We start from the raw sequence: 25,397 nt of genomic DNA on the forward strand, positions 1-25,397 counted from the left end.
TTAAATTATTCTGCAGTCTGCTATGTACTGTGATAAGCAGAGGCTGTAGAAGCCAATCGGTCCAATCTTTTTGACAACACCTTACTGCAGGAATGATTTTTAGTAAAAAAAATAACTGCATTATACAAAAACAATGTCCATATCCTTTAAACTATGTGATGGATGTTATGGAGCCATAGGAAGGAATTCAGGTTATTGTGATACAAATGAACAATACAAACTGTATGAATTTAGCTAAATATTGATTTAGCACATTTGGACAGATGTCAACCAAAAAATAGTTGCTACTAAACCCATTTAAATAAATTTTAAATAGGTTTTGCAATTTCTAATAATTAATTTGTAATTAATTTTATCTGATGAGAATAAATGAAAAAATAATAATGAAATGTAATTTTTTTTGTAGCAACTGACGGCAGACCTACATTACTACTACATAGTGGAACTGTCTTTCTACTGGTCTTTGATGTTCTCTCAATTCACAGACATCAAAAGAAAGGTAAAATCTCACTTTGCTTTTATTTTTTGGGCATATTTTAACATTTGCAAAGTTTAATAAAAGACGGAAGTTCTTTGTTTAAATTTTTAAAAAAATCCTTCTTTCTTTGGATAATAAATGTTATATTGTTGTTGTTACATAAATCCATTATACTGTATATCCAGCTATTGCTGATTAATATAATAAGGGCTAATTTACATCAAATGATGCCATTGCTATAAAACATAAAGAGTACTTATAGTAGTAATGTTCTACATATAGAAATACCATCTTTAGAAGATAGTTAGGTTGGCAAGTAGGAACTACAAGGACAAGTTATCCAAGAAAGTAATGTGTTTTTCTATAGCAGTGGTGCACAACATTTTGGATCCAAGGGCCACATTGTCATACTGAACCCCCAAAATAACAAAAAAAAGAAAAAGGGCTACTTACATGAATACATCATCAGAACTAAGTGTTGAGTATTTGAGAAAGATTTGGAGCGTTTATGCTCAGTTTTGTTAGACTAAGTTTTTAGAGCAGAAACTCAACCAAATACACAATGTAATCTGAAAATTATTGTTTTGAGGATTTTCCAGTTTTACCATGAAGCACATTATGGATTGCTACATGATCAGAAACACCATCAGTACATGAATGCAGTGCCAAAACCACCCATAGTACATGAATGCTGCCCCAACCACCGTTAGTACATGAATGCAGTGCCAAAAACACTGTCAGTACATGAATGCAGTGCCAAAACCACACATAGTACATGAATGCTGCCCCAACTACCGTTAGTACATGAATGCAGTGCCAAAAACACTATAAGTACATGAATGCAGTGCCAAAACTACTGTTGGTATATGAATGCTGCCCCAGAACCACTGTTAGGGCATGAATGCTGTGCCAGAAGCACCATCAATACATGAATGCAGTGCAAGAACCATCATCAGTACATGAATGCAGTACCAGAACCACTGAACATACATGAATTCAGTGCTAGAACCAACATCAATACATGAATGCAGCGCCAGAACCACTACCAGCACATGAAAACATCACCAGAACATAAGTCAGTACAGGAATACATCACCAAGCTTAGTACATTGATCAATTGCAGTTTCAGGTAAGGCCCATATTCACTTGTATCATGTGAACCTGCAACTCCCAGTAGGTCCTTAACAATGGTAACAAAATACTGGAAGTTGTTGTCAAAAGTCATCATCAGACTGCACCCCATAGAGGACCACAGAACTGATGAGATGCAGTCAGTATCACAAATAAACATTTACATCCAGGTACTTTATAGGTGACATCTCTGATTGAAGTTCTTCCCATCTCTTTTGTCTCCAAATGTTTTGTCATAGTACAGACGTCAAGATGAATTTCAATGCCTGGAGCTAGTCTTTCCAGACTTCCCTCTTCTCTGACCTTCATCAGCCCTTCCCATCATAATGCCCATAAACCTAAAAGTATCATTATACTGCCCTATAAATAAAAATGTCTCCCATGCTTTGCCCTTGAATAAATAATTCTCCCTCACTGTGCCTCCTGCACATAACATCCCCCCTTACTGCCTCTCTCAATAATATTCCCTACACTGTCCCTCTTCATAATGTCCCCCACACGCTGCCCCTCTTCGTAATGTCCCCCCCCATGCTGCCTCTCTTTCTGATATACACCTGGGGCTGATGGGCGCTGCTCTGACCTAGTTCTGGCACTGAAGTGTTCAACTGTATTTGCATCTAAAAGATGTGAATAAAGTTGCATACAGGAAAATGAGAACCAGAGTCTCCCGATTCTCTACGGGCTGCACAACATCCTTTGTCAGGCGGTATGAGGCCCGTGGGCCATATGTGGTGCAGGCCTATTCTGTAGGTTCAAAGAGGTTAACAAACCTGAAAAAACTGCAGTAATCTCCAGGTAGTGCCAGAAAATACAGATTGTACATATCAATTTTATACTTATGATTACTTTTACATATTAAGATGCTTATTAGTTCAGACCTGCTCACTTCTACATCAAATAGGAGGAGTGCCAACGATGTTATGACTCCGCCCACTTGCAAAGATGCATGCATAATTGGCAGGTATTGTGCATACATCTTAGCCGGTGTGTGGAGATGTAATGTTATCGTCACTGCTCTCTTCCTATGCTGAAATCAGAGGCCCCAAAGGCCCTGGATAAACCATTTTAAGAAAGCACTGCCATTGGCAAGTGTTAGAAAAATAACACGTGCAGGGCAGCGTGAGTTGAAGATGTTAGAGAGAAGGGTTTTTTTGGATTAGGAAACCCATTTTGAGCTAAAAGAAATGGTCCCATAGTCATCTCTTAGCCAGAGTGAAGAGGAGGTAAAAAAGTAGGGCGACACATATGATCAAAAACGATTGGGCGACTTGATGTTGCACGGCCATGTTAGAGGTGTGATTTGACTTTATAATCAGATTTGGATGTTTGCGATATGATCACTGGTTGCGATCAAGTTGACAATCATGAAATGTGCGTTGCGACATTGTGATCTTCATGTCACATGACACGTGGCGGTGTAGCCTCAGCCTAATCAGACAAGTCAAGGATCAAAAACCAGAATTTAGCTGAAAGTCAGTGAAGGAAAACTTACCTGACCAGAAAATCTTGTACTATAGTAAAAAACATACGGTACTTCACATCAGAGAATTTTCTGTGTTTTTTAATCACTTTTATACCTTTTGTTCAGACGAGTAATTATGGCCATTAGAGGACATACTATCTTTGCATTAACATGTGCGCATTATTTGCAATTCTACAAGTTACCTCCTATGGCTTCTATGCAGCCATTTCATTGGCTTCAGCACCAGCTCAGGGTACAGAATATGCTCTTCATCTGTTTTGCAGTCCTGTCGTCGTGGGATTTCAATTCCCCTTACTATTAGTGGAGAATAGCACAAATATTTGATCCGTCCTGTGTTACAGATCCTGCAGTATTAAATGACCTTACTTGTGCCAAGGCTTGGAGCACAAAATATACACTGCTAGTGATATGCAAGAATGGTCATGAGCGCTCAGGATGGAGCATTTTCAGCTTCTAAATCTTTTCACGGAATATCCAGAGACTGAGAACTGCTACTTCCATACACCACTATTATTAAAATGAAATGTCCTTTCAGAACTGTTCAATAACAAACCTGTATATATTATTAAATGTATATCTATCGAAAACCCATGTCAGAATGGCTGTATAATCATTACTGAAAGCTTAAGCTCAATCTCCAAATGCCTAGCCTGATTTGACAGTTCCTCAATGTCCCTCCTCCGTGCTGAAATTTCACAGTGCTCAGTATAAGCTGCAGCTATCAGTCAGTCTGGGTGGGTGGAGATTGAATACACTTGGTCTCATGAGCTCTCTCTCTCTAATTAGTCATTTTAATATCAGTATTATACAACCTTTCTGACATAGATTTTCTAAGTAAGTACACCAGTCTCGTCAGGAATGAGATTTATCTGATAATAATATTTAATAACAATGGTTTTCAGTCTGCAACAAAAGTACCAAAATCATTCTGTTTACTGCATTATAACATCTGACCTTTGCTAACCCCTGTGTGTCCAAAAGTCAAATAATTCTGTACCTGTAAATGTACCATCTGAGGTTTTGCCAATGACCGTATTACAGCTCTGCAAAAGTGTCATCTCCTCTGTGTCATATAGAAAAATATTGCATCATCCATAGCCTTCTATGAGGCACTTCAGTAACATAAGATGTCTCTATTTTCATGTATAGATATAAAGAGTTTTTTCTGTGTTACGAAACTATTTTTCCATTCTGCATTTCTATAAAAAATCCCTAGCATGGTGCTGCAGAGCAAAGTAGTGCATATTGCTCTGCAGTACATGGACATACCAATGATAATATAGGAAGATGCAGAGGATATACGTATATTTACGGATCTTTATGTCTGCCCTTCTAGTTTTGTCCTGGTGTGGCCCCTTAGACTGTAAAAAGGAATTGCCTGTTTAGTTACCAGGTTAGGTAGAGGGAGTTTGCACAGGAGACATTGCTTAAAGAAGTATTCCCACCTAGAACATTTGTAATTTATCTCCGGGTTATGCAGTAAATACATAAAAACTTGTTCACACTGGGATTATGCAGTGCTATCTGAATACCATAGACTGCAACGACACAGAGTTCAAATAGGCCCAATTTGTGTTTTTTTTCTGCTGTGCCCATCCATTCAGATGGGCACAGAAAGGTAGTAGACTATATTACTGCTGCTGCCTCTATTCTCTGCTGCTATATATCCAAATGGTACAACTCCATACTTCTGCTGCTTTACCATTTTGCTGCATATTTTAATGTGCTTGCTAAAGCTTTGGTATAATTCATTTGTTGCACTGTATGTAATACTTACTGCTTTAGATCCGTGACTGGGGCCTTTCTAGATCTTATCAGGTGGAAGGTGCTATAGCATATTGACACATCTTGGTCTAGTGCCATTGATCATCTAATCATCCCCTGGTGTGCTGGCCCCAGCTGCCACATTATACCCAACCAGCTCCCACAATCCCTCTCTCCTGACCCTGTAGTGTGGCCTATATATGTAGTAGTTCATAAGGGGAAGCACGCAGTGTGGGGTGCACGCAGGCATCCCATAAGCAAAGCATCACAGAAGCTAAGCATCCAGAACGGCAGTTATACATGGCAGTTAGTCAGGGCAGGAGTCAGGTAACCCACACTTTGCTCTCCCCTTTAACCATGTGCTTTATTTTTATCCTCCTGTGTTCCCTTGCCATCCACATTCACCACCCCATCCCTCCTCCATCACGACTAATACACATCAGCCCCTTTATACTTCCCTTTCCCATGTACAGCTCCCACGCACTCCTCACCTTCCTGAGAAACCTCAGCCCATCTTGCCCAAACACATCACAGAAAAAAACTACTTACAATTCCAACAACTATTTGCTCTTTATCTTCCTGCTCCTACTGATTTCAGGGGACATCTCCCCCAACCCTGGTCCACCATCCCCCAACCTCAACCCCTACCCTACCTCATATCGAAACCATAATAATCTTATTAACATTACTTGCTCTCCCTCATCTACATCTTTTAATTGTGCCCTCTGGAATCCACGGTCTGCTTGTAACAAGCTTCCTTTCCTACACAACTACTTTCTGAACAACTCTCTTAATCTGTTGGCCCTCACTGAAACCTGGATTCAGGATTCTGACACTGTCTCTCCTGCTGCCATTTCCTACGGTGGCTTACAATTCTCTCACTCCCCGAGACCCACAAACAGACATGGTGGTGGAGTCGGCATACTCCTGTCCCCACAATGCACTTTCCAGGTCATCCCCCCAGTTCCATCACTCTTATTCCCTTCTTTTGAGGTCCACACCATCAGGCTCTTCCGTCCCCTCTCCCTCAGGGTAGCGGTCATATACCGGCCCCCAGGCTCACCCACCCACTTCCTTGACCACTTTTCAGCCTGGCTGCCGCACTTCATGTCCTCAAAACTACCAACCCTCATCCTGGGAGACTTCAACATCCCCATTAACAGCCCTACTTCCACATCTGCATCCCAGCTTCTATCACTAACCACCTCTCTAGGCCTCTCACAGCTTTCACTCTCTGAGACACATAAGGATGTAACAGCCTTGATCTGGTCAATCTCCCACCTAAATAACTCACCACTTCCACTCTCTGACCACAACATTCTCTCCTTCACGCTCACAAATCCTCACCCACCCCAGCACACTCCTACCTATCACACATTCAGAAATCTACAAGCCATTAACCCTCAGACACTTTCAGATTCCCTACACTCATCACTGTCCCCAATCTCCTCTCTTTCCTGTCCAAATCTGGCTGTTCATCACTACAATGACACTCTTAGAAGCACCCTTGACCAAGTAGCTCCCCTCACCCTCAGAACCTCCAAACACAGAGTAAAACAGCCCTGGCTCACATCGCAAACTCAACTTCTCCAGCGATGCTCCAGGAGTGCTGAACGCCTATGGAGAAAAACCCGCACACCAGAAGACTTCATCCACTTCAAATTTATGTTAAGAACCTATAACGCTGCCCTTCACCTCGCCAAACAGACCTACTTCACCACCCTGATCTCCTCACTAGCCAACAACCCCAAGAAACTCCTCAGGCCAAAAGCACAAGCCCCTATCACAGACATTTGTGCTGATGACCTGGCCTCCCACTTTACAGAAAAAATAGAAAATATTCGTCAAGAAATCTGCTTCCAACCACCAAGTGCTGTGACTCCCATCCCTTCCTGCATCTCCCCTGGCTCACTTTCCACATTTGATCCCATCACAGAAGAAGAAGTCTCCAGACTCCTCTCTTCTTCTCGTCCGACTACATGCACTACCGACCCCATGCCCTCACATCTCCTCCAGTCTCTCTCTCCAGTCGTCACAACCCACCTAACTACAATCTTTAATCTCTCCCTCTCCTCGGGCATTTTCCCATCCTCCTTCAAACACGCCATTGTTACTCCATTACTAAAGAAACCTGCTCTCGACCCATCCTGCACAAACAACTACAGACCAGTCTTCAATCTCCCCTTCATCTCTAAACTTTTGGAACACCTAGTTTACTCCCGCCTTACCCGTTACCTCTCCACTCACTCCCTTCTAGACCCTTCACAGTCTGGCTTCCGCCCCTTAAATTCGACTGAAACTGCACTCATCAAAGTGACCAATGACCTTCTGACAGCAAAACGTAACGGTGACCACTCTCTGCTCATTCTTCTTGACCTATCTGCAGCTTTCGATACTGTTGACCACCATCTCCTACTCTCTAGGCTCCAGTCACTAGGCATTAAGGACACTGCTCTCTCCTGATTCTCTTCCTATCTCTCTGACCGCTCCTTCAGTGTTTTGTTCTCTGGCTCCACGTCATCTCCTCTTCCTCTTGCTGTTGGGGTACCTCTGGCCTCAGTCCTTAGTCCCCTTCTTTTCTCTCTCTAAACGGCCCCAATTGGACAGACCATCAGCAGATTTGGCTTTCAGTACCATCTTTATGCTGATGACACACAACTATACACATCTTCCCCCGACCTCACCCCCGCTGTACTACAGAACGCCAGTGGCTGTGTGTCCGCAGTCTCCAATATCATGTCCACTCTCTATGTGAAACTCAACCTCTTTAAAACTGAACTTCTTCTGCTCCTGCCATCTACTAACCTCCCTAAATCTGACATTTCCCTCTCCGTGGATGGTACCACAATAACACCCCGGCAGCAGGCACGCTGTCTGGGTGTTTTGTTTGACACCAATCTCTTCTTCACATCCCATATACAATCTCTTGCCCGCTCTTGCCGCTTACACCTAAAGAACATCTCTAGAATCCGCCCTTTTCTCACTACGGAAACAACAAAAACCCTCACTGTTGCATTGATCCACTCCCGCCTGGATTACTGCAATGCTCTATTAATTGGCCTCCCCGTCACTCGACTATCCCTCCTCCAGTCCATACTTAATGCAGCGGCCAGGATCGTCCATCTGGCTAATCGGTACTCGGACGCGTCCGCTCTTCGCCAGTCCTTACATTGGCTGCCCATTCATTATAGGATCCAATTAAAAGTACTTGTTCTCACCCACAAAGCTCTCCACAGTGCGGCACCCCCTTACATTTCTTCCCTCATTTCTGTCTATTGGCCTAGCCGATCGCTGCGCTCTGCAAACGACTTTTGACTAACCTCTGCACTAATCCGTACCTCCCACTCCCGACTCCAAGACTTCTCCTGTGCTGCTCCTATCCTCTGGAATGCTCTACCCCAAGAAATCAGGACTATCCACAATTTGCATAGTTTTAGGCGCTCCCTCAAAACACACTTGTTCAGAGCAGCCTATCACGTTCACTGATCAAAGTAATTCTCTGTGTAAGTGTGCTTGTGTAGCCCATTCACTATCTCCATCCATCCTTCACTCCCTCAAGATGGCTGGACCTTCATTGTAAATACACAATTGTAAATACACACCTGTACTTTGTATCTCCCCCACCTCATTGTAGATTGTAAGCTCTCACGAGCAGGGTCGTCTCATTTCATCTTATTTTGCTTCAATTATTGTATTGTTAACGTTGTTACTTATGACTTGTGTTTTGAAACTGTTAAACTGTAAAGCGCTGCGGAATATGTTGGCGCTATATAAATAAAGATTATTATTATTATTATTATTACTGTGCCCGCATTGGAAGATGGACAAGAAAAGCTAAAATTACATCTACAGAATGGGAGGAATAGAACTTAGCAACAGCACGTGTGAATAAGACTTAGGTCTACTAATAGATCACAGACTGCACATGAGTCAACAGTGTGATGCAGCAGCATAAAAGGTAAACACAGTTCTAGGATGTATTAGGAGAAGCATAGAGTCTAGATCATGTGATGTAATTATCCCCTTCTACTCCTCCTTGGTCAGGTTGCATCTGGAATACTGTGTCTAGTTACGGGCACCACATTTTATAAAAGACATTGAAAAACTGGAGCAAGTTCAGAGAAGAGCTACCAGGATGGTGAACGGACTGCAAAGAATGTCCTACAAGGAACGGTTAAAGGATCTGGGAATGTTTAGCTTGCAAAAAAGAAGGCTAAGAGGAGACTTAGTAATAGTCTACAAATATCTGAAGGGCTGTCACAGTGTACAAGGATCGAGAATAATGATGGATCATCATTATTCTCATTTGCACATGGAAACACGAGAAGGAATGGGATGAATCTGAAAGGGAGAAGATACAGAATAGATATTAGAAAAAATGTTTTGACAGTCAGGGTGATCAATGAGTGGAACAGGCTGCCACGAGAGGTGGTCAGTTCTTCAAAGAAAGTCTTCAAACAGAGGCTGGACAGACATCTGTCTGAGATGGTTTAGTGAATCCTGCATTGAGTAGGGGTTTGGAAACTATGACCCTGTGTGTGCCTTCCAACTCTAACATTCTAAGATTCTATGGACACTGTAGGAGAAAAACACAGTGGAGTCCATTTGTGTCATTACAGTCTATGACTAAATGTTTTGGAGATTCTGATGGAACCTACATAAGCACAATGTGAAGAGGGCCTAATAGAAGTGGGTCCCAATGCTGAAATCTGGATCTGCTTTATCTCGTGAAGGGACCTGTCGCTCTCCACTGTTAGTGGAGTGATGTCTAAGCATGTGTGGATCCTGCCTTTGATTTGTATTGGAGTTCTGAATTGCTGAACTTGCCTGTAAATATGCAATAGTTGTAAAAGATGGGCATGATCCAAAGTCCCTTGGTTGTCACTAGAATAGGCCAATAAAAGATCTTCTATTAGCAACAACTAATAGATACATACAATGCATAGTCATAGATGTCAAACATGACACAGGTAGAGAATCAGTCATTGTCAATGTTAAAATTGAAGGCTAAAGCCTGAAAAAAATATAAAAAAAAATGCTGGAGCAATACAAGGGTGCCAACGTATTGTTCTGGTATTGGAAAAAAAAACATATTTTCATCAGTGCAGAAGTACCTGGTCTGTTTTATTTGAGTAGGACAAGGTGGGTAAAGGGCAAGGGCCTATGTACTTGAGAGGGTCCAAGGTGGCTTCTCCACCCTTCTTGAATGGTCTCACGTTAACTTAAATGGGTAGTAAATCCTACATAGATGTGATCTCCATAAATGGTACATTGCTAGCGAACACCAAGACCGATTGTGGTGGTGTCGAGATGATGTTTGTCTCTTTGTACATAGATGTCTAAATACTAAAAGTCAAGTTGGTTTGGGGTTCACAACTTTTTGCCTGAGATGTGACTTTCTCAAAGTCTTGCTCTTTTGTCCAAAGTGAAACTCTTATATTATTACATAAAATACTCGGAGAAGATCTAATACATTTTCTGCTATTACTGGATCGGTTGACAGCTCGTTTGTGCCTAATTCTGGTGCCCTATAAGCTGTCCTGTCGCGAGAAGCTATTGGGAAGAAGCCAGTATTTCGTAAATATTAATTTAAGAAAACCAATCAGCAATAAATCAATGGCTTTATTCCAAACCTCGGATACTTAAGGATTGGTTTGAGCTTTCTTTCCCAAATGACACATTGGTGTGAACTGATTTCTGTTAGTAAGAAGCAATAGTTTTATAAGTAGCCTAAATAAATATACCAATAATCCAATGTAAAAAGCAGAGACTCCTCAACAGATGCCATGGGTGTCAATTACTGGTAATCTACAAGATGCTGTTTGACGAAGTTTATGAAAGAATTAAAATGTGGTAGTTGGAATAACTTCTTCAATTGATTCTCTGTAACCCCTTCATGACCGGACAATTTTCTGTTTTTGTTCGTTTTCGTTTTCTCCTCTTCTTCTTCCAAGAGCCATAACTTTTTAATTTTTTCATTTTTTTGTATACCAAATTGTATTGTTGAATGACACCATTCATTTTATCAAGCGATCTACTAGAGAGCGGTAAATACATTCCAAGTGATGGTTTTATTTTCATTTAAGTGCTGAAAATTTGTTTGTAAATTTTTAACAAAAATAAAAATTAGCATGAGTTGCCATTTTCTGAAATCTGTAACATTTATAATTTTCTGGCTATGGGGCTGACTGAGAGCTTATTTTTTGCGCCCCTGAGCTGATGTTTTTATTGATACCATTTTGAAGGAGATATTATATTTTTTTATTGCCTCTTATTGTATTTTATCGCAATGTTGCCGGAGCCAAAAACATGTAATTATGGTATTTAGATTTTTTTTCTCGTTACGCCGTTTACCAATCACATAATCTATATTTTTATAGATCGGACTTATACAAACCCAGTGAGATCGAATATGTGCATTTTTTTAATTGCTTTATTTTTAATGTGGCAAAATGGGGGCGATTTTGAAATGTACTTTCATATTTTTAAAAACCTTTTTTTATGTATTTGTTAGTTCCCTCAGGGGACTTAGAGCTGTGATTGATCGTCTGATCGCCTATGGTATACATAGCAGTGCATCAGCACTGCTCTGTATAGGTAAAATCACGATCTCCTAAAATCACCAGCTAAACATTGGCTTTGACAGGAGAATCGTCATGAAAAACATGAAGGTCTTCGGTAGCCTCCTTTTGTCAGGGCAACCCATCGGCACCCCACTATCATGTCACGGGCACGCCGATGGGTGCGGAATGATGTGCCCCCATGCCGGTACATGTTAAATGCCGAAGTCAAAGCTTGATAGTGGCATTTAACATGTTCACATCTGTTAACATCATCTTCTGCCGGTAAAGCTGCGGACTCGCAGGGAGCCAGCATATGACATATTAGTACGTCATATGTCGGTAAGGGGTTAAAGAAACACTAATCCTAGAACTGTTTTTAGTCTACAGTATTTCCTGCATAATCTTTATTCAGTTGGTCTTATAGAAATCATTGAGAACATAGGGATCAGTTTCATATTCAGCTGGTTGCTGACTGAAGCCTTAGCATCGTTGGCAATGGAACGGTGGTTCCCAATGTCTTGTCCTTCCTCTCGGAAGGCTCAGAAGAAAGTCTTCTGCTGTGGACAGTTGTCATACAGCCAGATGCAAAACAGTGAGAAGGAGGAGAGAGAATATGGCTGATCTCCCAAGACACACAGAGAAGATTTCTTTAGATATTTCTCTGTTTCATGAGTCTATATAAATACCGTATGTATAAATAGGTTTAATGAAAAAGTGGAAATTAACAAAGCATTACTGGAATATTTTATATCTTTTGTGCATTTTGTGTTTATCGTTCCTTTAATATTGTGCCCTGTTTAGCTGTAATAATTACAATTTTTGTCTTTCCAGCCAATGCACAGAAGCTGTGTAAGGGCTTGTTTCATTGCAGAACAGCATGTTTTTCAATGGCACAAAAATGGGGAAATGGAAGCATAAAATGAGAAAGATGAGCAATTTATTTCCTCCCAGTAGCTGGGCTTTCAGAAGGAGGCCTTTCAGCATTATAATGCTATTTTCTTGCTGATTAACCCCATATCTGCAGATTAATAGTATTCAGGGACTTGACATGTTCCCTTTAAAGTTAGCATCACTTCTTTATAGTATCGGTGTTAAGTTAATCTGTGGATTGCTGGTGGTTTGACCTCTGAGACCCCCACCAGTTCCAAAAATGGGGCTCTGAAATGCCCCATCAAAATTGAGTTTGATTAATTCTCTAACAGCTAGAGACAGCCACGTGCTGTTATTAGGCTGACTAGGTCACGTGGATCCTCTAAACCCAAGGTTCGATTGGGCTGACTGCGTCGGTGCAGCAGCCAGGTGGGGCATACAGAACATGGATAGCTGAGGGACTGGAAACCATAAGTAAACCAGTGGAATGCTGGAAACTGCAGGCATGAAGGCGATATGCTGGAAACTGCTGGCATTTGGGAGACGTCCAGGAGACCTCAGGCAGGCAGGAGATGTCCAAGTGACTATAGGCAAGCAGGAGAAATGCTGGTATACCGCTGATAGGAGTGAGACCTCAATGAGACTGTAGGAAAGCAGGCAGGATACTTGAAACCATTGGCAGGTGGGAAATGTCCAGGAGACTGCAGACAGTAGCTGAGCAAATCAAGGTGTATGAAGCAAGGCAGAGTCAAAGCAATACCACGGTCTTAATAGCAAGACATAAGTGTGTGTCTTGGTGATCCTTTTACAGGCCCAGGCACAAGATCACATGGGAGCATGGTGGGCCATCTGCAAAGCCCGACGTGGAGTACCAGAGAGTTTGGCAGACAGGAGTGAGGGAAGAAAAGCACAGATCTGGGAGAGCTGAATTTGGTTCTTTGAGAGTCCCATAGAGAAAGAATGGAGCATTCGTGGCAGGTGGTCGATTCTGAAGGGGTATTTTAAAGTCTCATACTTGTGATCGGTTGGGATCTGTCACCACCACGTTCCCAGACTCCCAAGTAGAAAATATGTTTAGATACGGTATGTAGTAATACATCTTAGGCCTGTTTCACACAGTTTTTTTGTGTCAGTTAAAATCCGCCAAAATGGCGGAAAGCGGATCCGTTGCTAACTGATGTGAACGGATGCCACCGGGCCGTTTTTTTGACGGATCCGATGAATCAAGAATTTTAAAGGAACCGCCGCCCGGAGAGAAAGAGAGATTTTCTTTCCAGGCGCCAGAACAGACTTTAGGGTTAAATTTCAGGCTGAGTGAAGTCTTTCGGGCATGCGCAGTGTGAAGTGTGGATCCCGCCGCCCAAAAAATGTTACATGCTCCGTTCGGGCATGTCGGCGGACGTCAAAATTTTGGCGGATCCGCAAAAAACCGGATCCAACGGATGGCCGTCCGTCAAGATCCGCCGGTAATGCAACTCAATGGGAAAAAACGGATCTGCCAAAAAAAATAGCGGATCCGTTTTTTTTTGCAAAATGGCGGATCTTGACTGATGGACAAAAACTGAAGTATGAAACAGGCCTTAAACTTACACATATGCAGTTCATCAGTGATTCTGAAAGCTTCAGTAATAACTATAATGCCTACATTTTTACAGATGGGCAGGACCCGCCATCCAGCAATGGGTTAACCACAGATTTGCTTTAAATATTACAATTACCACAACAGCTATTAGGGCTCTGCAAATAAATCGTCTTTTGCTTTGCAAGTTTGAATAATTGAGCTGATTCTATAAAACAAAGACCTTCTATACTTTATTACTGATTGTTTCTTCCCCTAATATCATTTCGATGCCAAGAATGATCCTGATTACTTCATAACTAGAGCTTTAATCTTTCCTTTAAGTAATTGAGCATAATTGGCAATGCTGTCTCTACATCACTCATCAACACGGAGAAAAGTAATCAGAGCAATGCAATCCTTAATACCTTAATACTAACGATTTAGAATCACTTCTAGGCTGAGAAAACATCCATGAGATGTCTGTACTGCGGAATCACGACATATGGCATCCTCATGCATGTTGTAGATGGCAGCTGTCATCCAGTTCAGTCATTTGTGGTACTGGACTTTGGTTCCAAGTTTTATTGTTTGGCCAAAGAGATGTTTTAGGAAAAATTTTGAAAATAAACTTTGTTTTATCTGGACTGATGGTGCCCATTTTCATTCCAGGCATTCCCTAGGCAAGGTATCATTCACAGTCCTCAAAATATTGCAATGACCAAATGGTAGACATACCCAGGGAAGAAACTTCTCCTTGACTATTGATCTCTTCAAAAATTGAAGAAAATGTTATATTAAGTCATAAGCCAACATTATACCCTTTGGCACTGTTATGTCCCCAAATATTTTGTTATGGGGTGTACAGTATATTATGTCCAAGATTGGATAGGAGTTTTGTAATCATTGGTAAGCCAAAAGTCAGTAAATAATATTCTCCTTCCGTTTCCATTATGCTGACTGCTGCCTCAGGCACAGAGCATGCCCACACAACTCTCAAAAATAGGTGAAATAGTCTTTTTTCCCAACTATTTTTTCTTATTCCCAAGTGTCTACTGTAAGGAATATATCTCTAGCTGATTTTTCTAGCTACTTGGGAAAGTTGGCTGTCTTCATATTCATGTATAGAAAACAGAATAAAAAATAATCAGAAAATTGAAACAGATTGAGCAAAGAATGTTTCAGTTTTGTGATCTAACTTGTTAAAAGGTCATACATTTCCATAGGTCAGTATTAGGGCTTGTGCAGGTGGCAGTATTTTAGGCCGCGTGTGATCTGACAAAACTAACTGCCCCAGAGCAGACCCCAAAGGAATAGACAGCCCACACATGTATTGACGGTGAAACAAGATGAAAACACAAACACAGGCAGGAAAATAGGCTGAGCAAACGATGGGGCCCAAACTAACTAGAAAGGAGAGGAAAGGAAAGACACTGTCTGCAATCTTCCCAAAACCCTACAAAATAATGTCCAACACTTCTGATAAAAAAAATTAACCCTGAAGTCACTAGACTTCTCCAACTATATCAGCACTCTGAAATATTCTGAGACAGAGCAAAAAGAGGCCAATCTAATAAGGGACAAAAAGCAAATTGGCAAATACAGATAAATAAGAGTGGAAATTCAGCACAGCCCCAGCCAGGGCTGGCTGAACACACAAAAAACTGAATAGAACAACAAAATCAAGTGTGAACATTAGCAGAGAAGCTTAGCTTGAGCTGACTGGAACAGAGCTGAGAACCAAGACCTGACAAGCAGAAGGAATCACCAGCACCTGAGTAGGGCGTCGGCTGTCTTAAATCCAATCTGAGATTCCTGAGGTCCAATCATCTTCCTCATTATCAGGTGGCAGATCTCTACTGATTAAATCAGCCTCACTATCTCCTGTTACCACCAGAGGGAGCCTGGAAGGAGAACTCAATGAACTCACAACACCCATGGATACATTTGGGAAAGCCAGGATTAGGACCCACCGGTCACCAGGATTCATGGAGATGTTCAGTGAAGCCAGGTTGTGATCCACTGGTCACCTGGCCATGTACCTCAATGGACTGTCAGCTTTCTAAGCTTGTCGTCACCTCCTCTTTGTGCGTGTTACAGGTGGGGGTAGTTGGCTATGGAGTCTCTGAAGTCACAGGTTCCCTTATTCCAGTCAACGGAAGAGTGAGACTCTGTAATTTTGCACCATTTTGGGTATTTTGCTGGGATTGTTCTACGTGTTATTTGCCCATTTTGTGGTTCAATAAAGTAATGCCACATTGTTTTACCCTCACTCTGTGTTCTCTGAGCAATATTATACTATGGTAAAAGGAGAGCTGGCATTCGGTGGGATGATCCCTGGTCTGTGCGGTTTAGGCTATTGTGCTGACTCACCCTTTCTCCACAGGAGAATATAAAGCATTTTTTCTTCTACATGTTCTCCTCATGTGAAAAAATCACATCACACTCTGATCAAACTCTGATCAGAGGGTGATGTGCATAATTGACTCAATTCTCTCTGAGGAGAGAATACACGGTTGTGTGACCCTAGTCTTATAGTATGAACAAAGATGGGTTAAAACTACAGAAAAATTACAGAAAGGAGTGGTGGGACTTCAGGAGGTGCAATCTTTTGCCAAAAGCAGAACTTTGAGTTCTTGGCTGGATGTCGACTTTAATCAGATCAAGTTGATGTATTCTCTCCTACATCGATGCAACTTCGCGAAGGATGATGCTCTGTGATTCTCACGTGTTATGCTCTACAGTTTTGTATACAAATATGTGATCGGATTATGTTTTTTTTTCTTTTATCTAGATTACACAAGAAATGTAAGAGCTTTGTCGTCAAACCCTAGAACATTGTGACTAAAAATAGTCTATGGCATTGTGATGCTGCAGATTGAGTTAACATTGGCTGCCCTCACGTCATTTTGCCTGACATTATAAGGTTATCCAAATGGAATTTTTCTGCTTGGTGACAGTTTTAATATATTTTGGAAAGGAAATATTTTCCATGAATATCAGGCATCAATAAGCCTTGGCCATGACCATGAAATATGCTTATGAAAAATGTAATTTTAGACCATATACTTGTTATACTGTTATATTGTGTAACAGTATTTTAGTTTATTTTTGTAAACAGAACATGCATGAAAAGACTTTAAGAGTTAGTCCACTTTAGACAACGCTTTTTTTGTTACATGGATTCTGTGATGCTAAACAGATCACAATGAGGCAGACTACATGGATCTCCAATAATCATCAATAATCTATGAGATCTATGGCTGCAAGTATTCAATTTTCTTGGCACTACAGGAACAACAAAGCATTGCACAGTTCTTTCTGACATCATTAGGCTGTCTAAAGAGGTTGTGCATTGGGTCTGGAGAGGTTTGGATTTACAGTGTGTGGTTTAAGTGTTACCTTTATTTTTTGAGCAGTGTGTATATATATATATGTATATATATATCTACTATATAATCGTCTAATTCTGTCTCTCTGTCTGTAACGGAAATCCCGCGGCGCTGATTGGTCGCACCCGGCCGGCCGCAACCAGCGCATTCGAATGACGCACGCCTCCTTCGGGAGATCTGCGGCACGGGGGGGAGAGAGAGAGAGAGAGACCCTAGAATACCCGATGCGTTAGAATCGGGCCACCATCTAGTATATATACATATATATACTGTATATACACACATATATATTTATAGATATAGTAGGTAAAGGATGCTCGTTGTAGAATTTGGCTGATACATGAAAGTCCTAAGTGTCGAATCCTTTCTTTACTTCATTTTTGTGCATGCCTTATGAACTCAAATTTGTAGACGTCTTTCCAGTTCAAGGGATATATTAGGGAACTTCATAATTGGCAGTTCCAAACATAATGGGATCACTGTTCTAAGCTGCTTTTACACAAGTCATTCAATGAACAATTATGGTAAATGATCAACATCTAGTCGTTAATCTTGCTGTTCATGCAAACTACAATAGGTGACCATCAAACTTCTTCGGTGTTGTAAAAATTGAAATCCAATTTTTGGGAGAGGTAATGGTCACCAGTCAGACGTGCAGTTTATACAGGTTTTAAATCGAATCCAAACGGAAATTAATTTACCGTACATCTCGCTGACTCTTTAACCTGTATGTTCTTTTGTAGGATTTCGGAATTATGTTCCTTCACCATCTTGCAACAATATCCCTCATCACATTCTCATATGTCAACAACATGGTACGAGTAGGTACCTTGGTGATGTGCCTTCACGACATGGCGGATGTTTTGCTAGAGGTGAGATTCTTGGTTGTACGGTAAGATGGGGCCAGGGATTCTAGAGTTCACATCTTTTGCAACCTTCAAATTTTTATGTTTTGTGGTGGTAATATCTGGACAAATAGTAAATAGGTGAAATCTTAATGGATTTGGATTATTTTTGACACCACAAAGTTGTCAAAATTTAATATAATTATCACACAAGAAATGAAAATAAAAATTAGAATTTCTAAAATTTCTGGTGGAAAACCTGCGGCAGCCTGTAAGAGAGCTGTGATCATAAAGGCAAAGCTAGACAAAAGTGGCTTAAGTGCAACAATATTAAAGAACGGTTCTGGCATTTTATATTATCAGTCTAAAATTAGGAGAGACCCGCCATCAATGTGTTAATGTAAGGAACCCACCACAGGACTCCGACGGATCAGCAGAATAAAGCCCCCGTCACACACAGCGATCGCGCTATGGAGAAATATTTGGAGAAATATTTTTCTCCATCTTCTCATCCGAAATAATTAGATCACACTGTGCTCATATCTCTGATCAGAATTTGATCAGAGTGTCATTAGCATAATCAGCCAGATTCTCTCCGATGAGAAAATCTAGGGTCGTGTCACCCTACCCTTAAGGTGATGCTACAACTAGGGATGAGTGACCCCGTGGAAGATCAGTTTCTGGTAATCGGCCTGAGCTTTATTCCAAAGTTCGGTTTGGGTACCAGAACTGTACCTGAACTTGAACCAGAACACCATTGAAAACAATGGAGACCCGAACTTTGGGTCTGGGTAAGTAAAAAAAAAATATCTCTCTTTCTCCAATGGACTTCCCCGGACTTCGAACATTGTAACTGACTTCCAGGGAAAGTCCGTGTTTGGCGTTTAGCAACGGACACTAACTGTCCTGTACGAACTCTGACCTTTTTATGTTTGGGTCTGCACTTCTCTATCAACAGCATCTTAAATACAAAACTCCCAAATTTTAGTGCAAGGCCTGCAAAAAGCAAATGTTGCAAATGATCTATGACCCTTAATTGCATTTTTTTATCTACCCAAAGTGTATGATGGCTCCAGTACAGGATCCATGACCTTTAGTGACTTGGGGCCCAGACCAGCTGTCTTTTCTAACATGTACATTTGCAGGGGAATATACAGGCAGAATGCACCACTGCTATTCAACCACTTCTAAAGCTTTAATAATTATCCAGGCTGGAACTTCTGCATTCATTTTCATCCTCAAAAACAAATTTCTGGACGGAAATAGAAACATGTCAGTGGTTAATTACATACAGCAGCCATCAGTCAGACTCTAATAACTGTCTATTCTTTTATATTCTAGGCAGCCAAAATGGCAAATTATTCCAAGTGTCAAAAACTGTGCGACCTCCTGTTTGTTGTGTTTGCTGTGGTGTTCGTAATTGCCAGGCTTGGTGTATTCCCTTTATGGTAAGTAACAATGACTGTAACTTTGTAATAATACCAACTTCTTACTTTTAGCCCATTACTTTGTTTTCACATTTTATCGAAAAAATGCTATACTTCTACTTTACTGATTTTATATCTAAAAGTGATACTGTCATCAGCTCCCTTCTGTGGCCAATGTGGCTGCACCACTCTCTATTTATACTCCCCTCAGACTAGGAGTTACAAGTTATCATTTTATTTATTCCTTGGTCCCTGGTGCTACAAGCATGTGTCTGTTGTTTTGAATCTGATCCTGATCCAACTTGTGACTTTCACTACTTACCGCTATGTTTGTTAGGGCTGGCAGAACGCACCAGATTATAAAATAGTAGAGAGTGCGTTCGCAGCCCGGGGTCCACCGTGCAGAGGTGGTACACTGCTGCTAGGTAATGGCGGAAGGGAAGAGTGGCGTGAAAACAGTCACACGTGGGTTACTTCAACCAGTGTGAACAGGAGCGGATTCTGTTACTTCACAGAACCGCACAGCCACTTGAAAGTGAATGCCGGAGCCTGTTTAGCTCACAGAGCCCGGCCACAGAGCGCACAGCAAACAGCCACAGAACTCCACCCCAAGGCATGGGGTTAGAGTCCTTCTAGGCCACTGAGCGCGCGGCGTCGCTGCCATGAACGCCGCTATAGACGCTGGCTAAGAAGTGCGGAGCACTTACTCTGAGGCGTGCCGAGTCACTGATAGTGACTATTATCTGACTCAACTCTGTCCTACCTACACCTAAGCCTGGGCGCTAGCAGGCTAGGCTGCACAACACATGTGTACCAAGGGTAGGGGTTCCATAATGAGTCAGCCACCAGAGACATTCATACGTGCATCCATCACTCACTCCTTATAGTCAGAAAATACTGGCTATCCTAGCGCATGGCCGAGCGGCCATGCAAACCTTTTATAGCCGCGAGCATCCGGGACCTTCCTGGCTTTTCGGATGGGCCAATCCGAACACGAGCAGGACCTGAGCACGTGACCTTCGATCTCCAATGGGAGATCACACCACGGGCATGCTCAGTGGCCCGACATGAGGACTTGGAGAATCTCTCTGCTGGGCAGCATGCATTGCCATTGCTGTGCCAGAGGTGGCAGCAGCAAGCAAACCCACGGAGCTGGTCTGGGCAGAGCGCCAGGACTGACGACTTTGCTGAGCAAGCTCCTCTGTGGCTGGAGAGGAATGGGAGACCGCCGGAAGTAAGGCTCGGGATTCTCGCTGTGCAGCGACAGAAATCCGACGCCTAACATTGGCCTCACTCCACTCAAACTCCGCAATGAGAAGAGGAGCGTGGATGTTCTCCACTGGCTCCCAGGTCTGAGCCTCTGGACCATGACCCTTCCAATCCACCAAGTAAAACATTTTGCCCGCATCACCTTGCATCCCACGATGGCATTGAACTCAAACTCGTCAGATGACAGGTCTGATGTCCTGGCAGATGGCTCAGAAAACCGGGACATGTGAACCGGCTAAAGGAGAGACACATGAAACGTGTCCGAGATAGCCAAATGTGGTGGAAGGGCCAGACGGTAGACCACAGGGTTAAACTGCTCGAGGACCTTGAAAGGGCCAATATAGCGTGGTGCGAACTTAGCGGATTCCACTCGCAGCCTTATGTTTCGAGCGGAGAGCCACACTAAGTCACCAGGAGCGAAGGTCAGAGCAGGACGCCGGCGAGAATCAGTGGAGGACCTCATTTTCTCCTTGGAGGCCCAGATAGCATCCTGCGTGTGATCCCAAATGTCACGTGCCTCCACCACCCAGTCTGCCATCCTAGAGTTGGTGGACGACATGGGCATGGGCACGGGGACGCGCGGATGCTGACTGTAATTTAAGAGGAATGGGGTCTGACCGGTGGAGTCGACCACAGCGTTGTTTAAGGCGAACTCCGCCCATGGCAGCAAGGATGCCCAATCATCCTGCCTGGCCGAGACAAAATGTCGCAGATATGTCACCAGGGTCTGGTTGGCTCTCTCAACCAACCCATTCGTCTCAGGATGATAGGCCGAGGAGAGATTTAGCTCAATGCTGAGCAGAGAACAGAGCTCTCTCCAGAATCGAGACGCAAACTGAGGACCCCGGTCGCTGTCAATTTTATCCGGCATGCCGTGCAGGTGGAAAACATGTTTAATAAACAACGCTGCCAGACCCCGTGCCAATGGTAGCTGAGAGAGTGGTACCAGATGCACCATCTTAGAGAAATGATCGGTGACAACCCAAATGACAGTGCTGCCGCTGGACTTGGGCAGACCCACCACAAAGTCCATACCGACCATCTCCCAGGGCCTGTCCGCAACCGGCAGAGGATAGAGTAACCCAGAGGGCCGCTGCTGAGAGGACCGATTCTGGCCACAAGAGACACACGCCTGAATATAGTCCCTGATGTCACGGGCCATATGCGGCCACCAGTACGTCCTCGCCAGGAGTTCAGAGGTCCATTTGATCCCAAAATGGCCACCCACCCTGGACGAATGGGCCCAAGAGAGGATCTCCGGTCGCAGATGGGCAGGAACTAAAGTGTTGCCCAGAGGTACAGACTCGAGAGCAACCGGAGCCACGGTCCTCAGGCTCTCTGATGAGACTATCAACCGAGGCTCCTCCTCCGATGACACCACAGAGCAGGAAAGAGCATCGGCCCGGACGTTCTTCTCCCCGGAGAGAAAATGCAGCGAGAAATGGAATCGGGAGAAGAACAAGGACCATCTGGCCTGGCGAGAATTCAGCCTCTGGGCTGTCTGTAAATAGACCAAATTTTTGTGGTCGGTGAACACGTGGAATGGATAGCGAGCCCCCTCCAGGAGGTGTCTCCACTCTGAGAAGGCAAGCTTCATTACTAGCAACTCCCTGTCCCCGATGGAATAATTCCTCTCCGCCGGTGTGAAGGTCTTAGAGAAGAAGAAGGATGGGGGCTTCCGACCTTGCGAGTCCTTCTGAAAAAGGACCGCTCCACCTCCAGGATGAAGGGCTTATCTACATCAGGGCGATGTAGAATGGGAGCGCTAGCGAAGTGGGACTTAATGGAGGCAAAGGCCTTGGAGACAGTCTCCGACCACAGTTTGGGATTTGCACCCTTCTTGGTGAGGGCAACCAAGGGCGCGACCAAAGTTGAGAAATGGGGAATGAATTGGCGATAGTAATTTATGAACCCCATAAAGTGCTGCACCGCTTTGAGAGAATGGGGTTCCTGCCAATCCATCACTGCCCGTAGCTTGGCAGGATCCATGGCCAAACCCTGGGCAGAGATGATGTAGCCCAGGAAAGGCAAGGACTCCTGCTCAAACACACATTTCTCCAATTTGGCATAAAGAGAGTTGGCTCGTAGGAGATCGAAAACTTTGCGAACATCTCTCCGGTGGGAGTCAATATCTGGAGAGTAAATGAGAATATCATCCAGATAGACTACTACCGAGGTGGTAAACATATCCCGGAAGATGTCGCTCACAAAGTCTTGGAAGACGGCTGGCGCATTACATAGCCTGAAGGGCATAACTAGGTATTCATAGTGCCCGTCTCTGGTGTTAAAAGCCGTCTTCCATTCGTCCCCCTCACGAATGCCAATCAGGTTATAGGCTCCCCGCAGATCGAGCTTAGTAAGCACTCTCTCACCCCGTAGCCTATACAACAGTTCTGATATCAGGGGCAAAGGATACTTTTCTTAACGGTTATAGCGTTAAGACCCCTTGTAATCGATGCATGGACGTAATTCTCCATTCTTCTTTTGGACAAAGAAGAATCCTGCACCCGCCGGAGACACCGACTTCCTAATGAATCCTCTTGCCAGATTCTCCCTGATATACTGAGACATGGCCTCTTTCTCTGGGAGAGATAGTGGATATACTCGACCCCGGGGAGGCTCAGCACCGGGCAAGAGGTCAATAGAACAGTCGTATGGGCGGTGCGGTGGAAGGGTCTCTGCCGCCTTCTTGGAGAATACGTCTGCATACTGTCGATATGGCTTGGGAAGCGAGGAGAGATCTGCCGGAACCTCAGAAGTGGCGACCTGTACGCAGTCCCTCAGACACCTACCTTCGCAGGCCTTGCTCCAACTGAGGATTTTTCCCGAAGACCACGCTATATGGGGAGAGTGAGATCGCAACCAGGGAACCCTGTTGTGAGTTCATTTTCCCTTCACCGTCGATGTCTGATGAACTCCCTCTTCTGGTGAAGGAAGGTAGTGAGGCTGATTACCAAACACCTGATCTGGTAGATGATGACTGGGTAACAGGAAATTCTGACTGGATATAAGGCAGCCGACGCCCTTCTGAGTCGCTGGTGATTTCTCTGCTGGATTCTTGGAGACCAGTCTGATTCCTGCTTCCCAAAGATAAGTTTTTGCTCTGCTTTTGAACTTATTAGTTTTGTTTTGTTTACCTTGTTTTTTGGAGTTCAGCCATCCCCGGTCGGGGGTGTGCTGAGTTTCATTTTTGTCTCTGATCAGTTTGTCTCTTTGCTCTGTCTTCAGAATTTACCTGAGTGCTGATATAGTCATTTTGAAGTCCTAGCGACTTCAGGGCCTGTTTTTCCTATCAGACGGTTGGGTCATTTTTTGGTAGGGTTTTTTACGGATTGCAGACAGCAGCTTTTCTATCCTGTCTTTTTTAGTTAGCTTGGGCCCCATCGTTTGCTCAACCTATCTTTCTATCTGTGTTAGTGTTTTCATCTTGCTTCACCGTCATTATATGTTGGGGGCTGCCTATTGCTTTGGGGTCTGCTCTGGGGCAGTTTAGATTTCCCCTTTCTTTCTTTAGGCCTATTTAGTTCTCCGGCTGTGATCGAGGGGTCTAGGGCATCGTAGGAACCCCCCACGGCTATGGTTAGTTGTTGTGGATAGGATCAGGGGTCTGCAATCTGATAGCTACCAACCCCTCCGGTTTTCTGGACTTATTTTTGTTTTTTCCTCCTACGGTGACTCATTTTTTCCTCTATGTCTCTGAGACCGTAGGGGGAATTTTTTTTCTTTCTCAATGGAGATGAAGCAATTGTCTGATCGTGTGGAGCAGCTCACTGCTGAAGTGCGGGGAATTTCCGCCTATCTTGCTCATTCACATGCTGCTGAACCAAAGATCCCTACTCCTGATGTGTTTTTTGGGGATCGGTCTAAATTTTTGAATTTTAAGAATCATTGTAAATTATTTTTTGCCTTGAAGCCTTACTCGTCGGGGAGCTCCGCGCAGCAGGTTAAAATTGTCATCTATTTGCTGTGCGGCGATCCCCAGGATTGGGCGTTTTCTTTGAAACCTGATGATCCTATTCTTACTAATGTGAACGCATTTTTTCAAGCCTTGGGGTTGTTGTATGATGAACCTAATGCTATTGATCAGGCTGAAAAGGCCCTGTCGGCATTGAGCCAGGGTCGGGATTCTGCAGAGTTGTACTGTCAAAAATTCCGAAAGTGGGCGGTCCTTACTACCTGGATTGATGGTGCCTTGGCAGATCTCTTTCGGAATGGTTTGTCAGAAACCATAAAGGATACTATGGTGGGATTTCCTGTTCCCTCTGGTCTTGACGATTCTATGTTATTAGCCATTCAGGTTGATCGGCGTTTGTGTGAACGCAAGACCGCACGAGAGGTGTTGCCACCTGTTGAACAAATGTCTGAACCTATGCAATGAGATAGAGTTTTGTCTAGGGCGCAATGTCAGGAGTTCAGAAGGCGTAATAAGCTGTGTTAATTCTGTGGTGATGCCTCGCATATTATTTCTGTCTGCCCTAAACGAGAGAAACGTTTTGCACACACATTTGCTGCGGGTGGTGTTCAACCTAAGTTTCTTCTGGCAATTACTCTGATCTGCTCCATGTCCACATTTTCCGCTAAGGCTTTTGTGGATTCGGGAGCAGCTCTGAACCTGAT

At 43.3% G+C, this 25,397-nt stretch overlaps 1 protein-coding gene across 1 annotated transcript in view; it reads left to right on the forward strand.

The window, feature by feature from the left end:
- CERS6 (ceramide synthase 6) overlaps window positions 1–25,397 on the forward strand; it is a 384,005-nt gene that overhangs the window by 321,743 nt on the left and 36,865 nt on the right. The window contains exons 6-8 of the mRNA XM_073545799.1: window positions 407–499; window positions 17,983–18,111; window positions 19,426–19,532. Of these exons, the coding sequence (XP_073401900.1) occupies window positions 407–499; window positions 17,983–18,111; window positions 19,426–19,532 (329 nt within the window). The remainder of the gene's footprint in view (window positions 1–406; window positions 500–17,982; window positions 18,112–19,425; window positions 19,533–25,397) is intronic.

This window comes from Dendrobates tinctorius, unplaced genomic scaffold (assembly GCF_039654945.1).
Source record: "Dendrobates tinctorius isolate UK_male_01 unplaced genomic scaffold, ASM3965494v1 ptg000143l, whole genome shotgun sequence".
Lineage (NCBI taxonomy): Eukaryota > Metazoa > Chordata > Amphibia > Anura > Dendrobatidae > Dendrobates > Dendrobates tinctorius.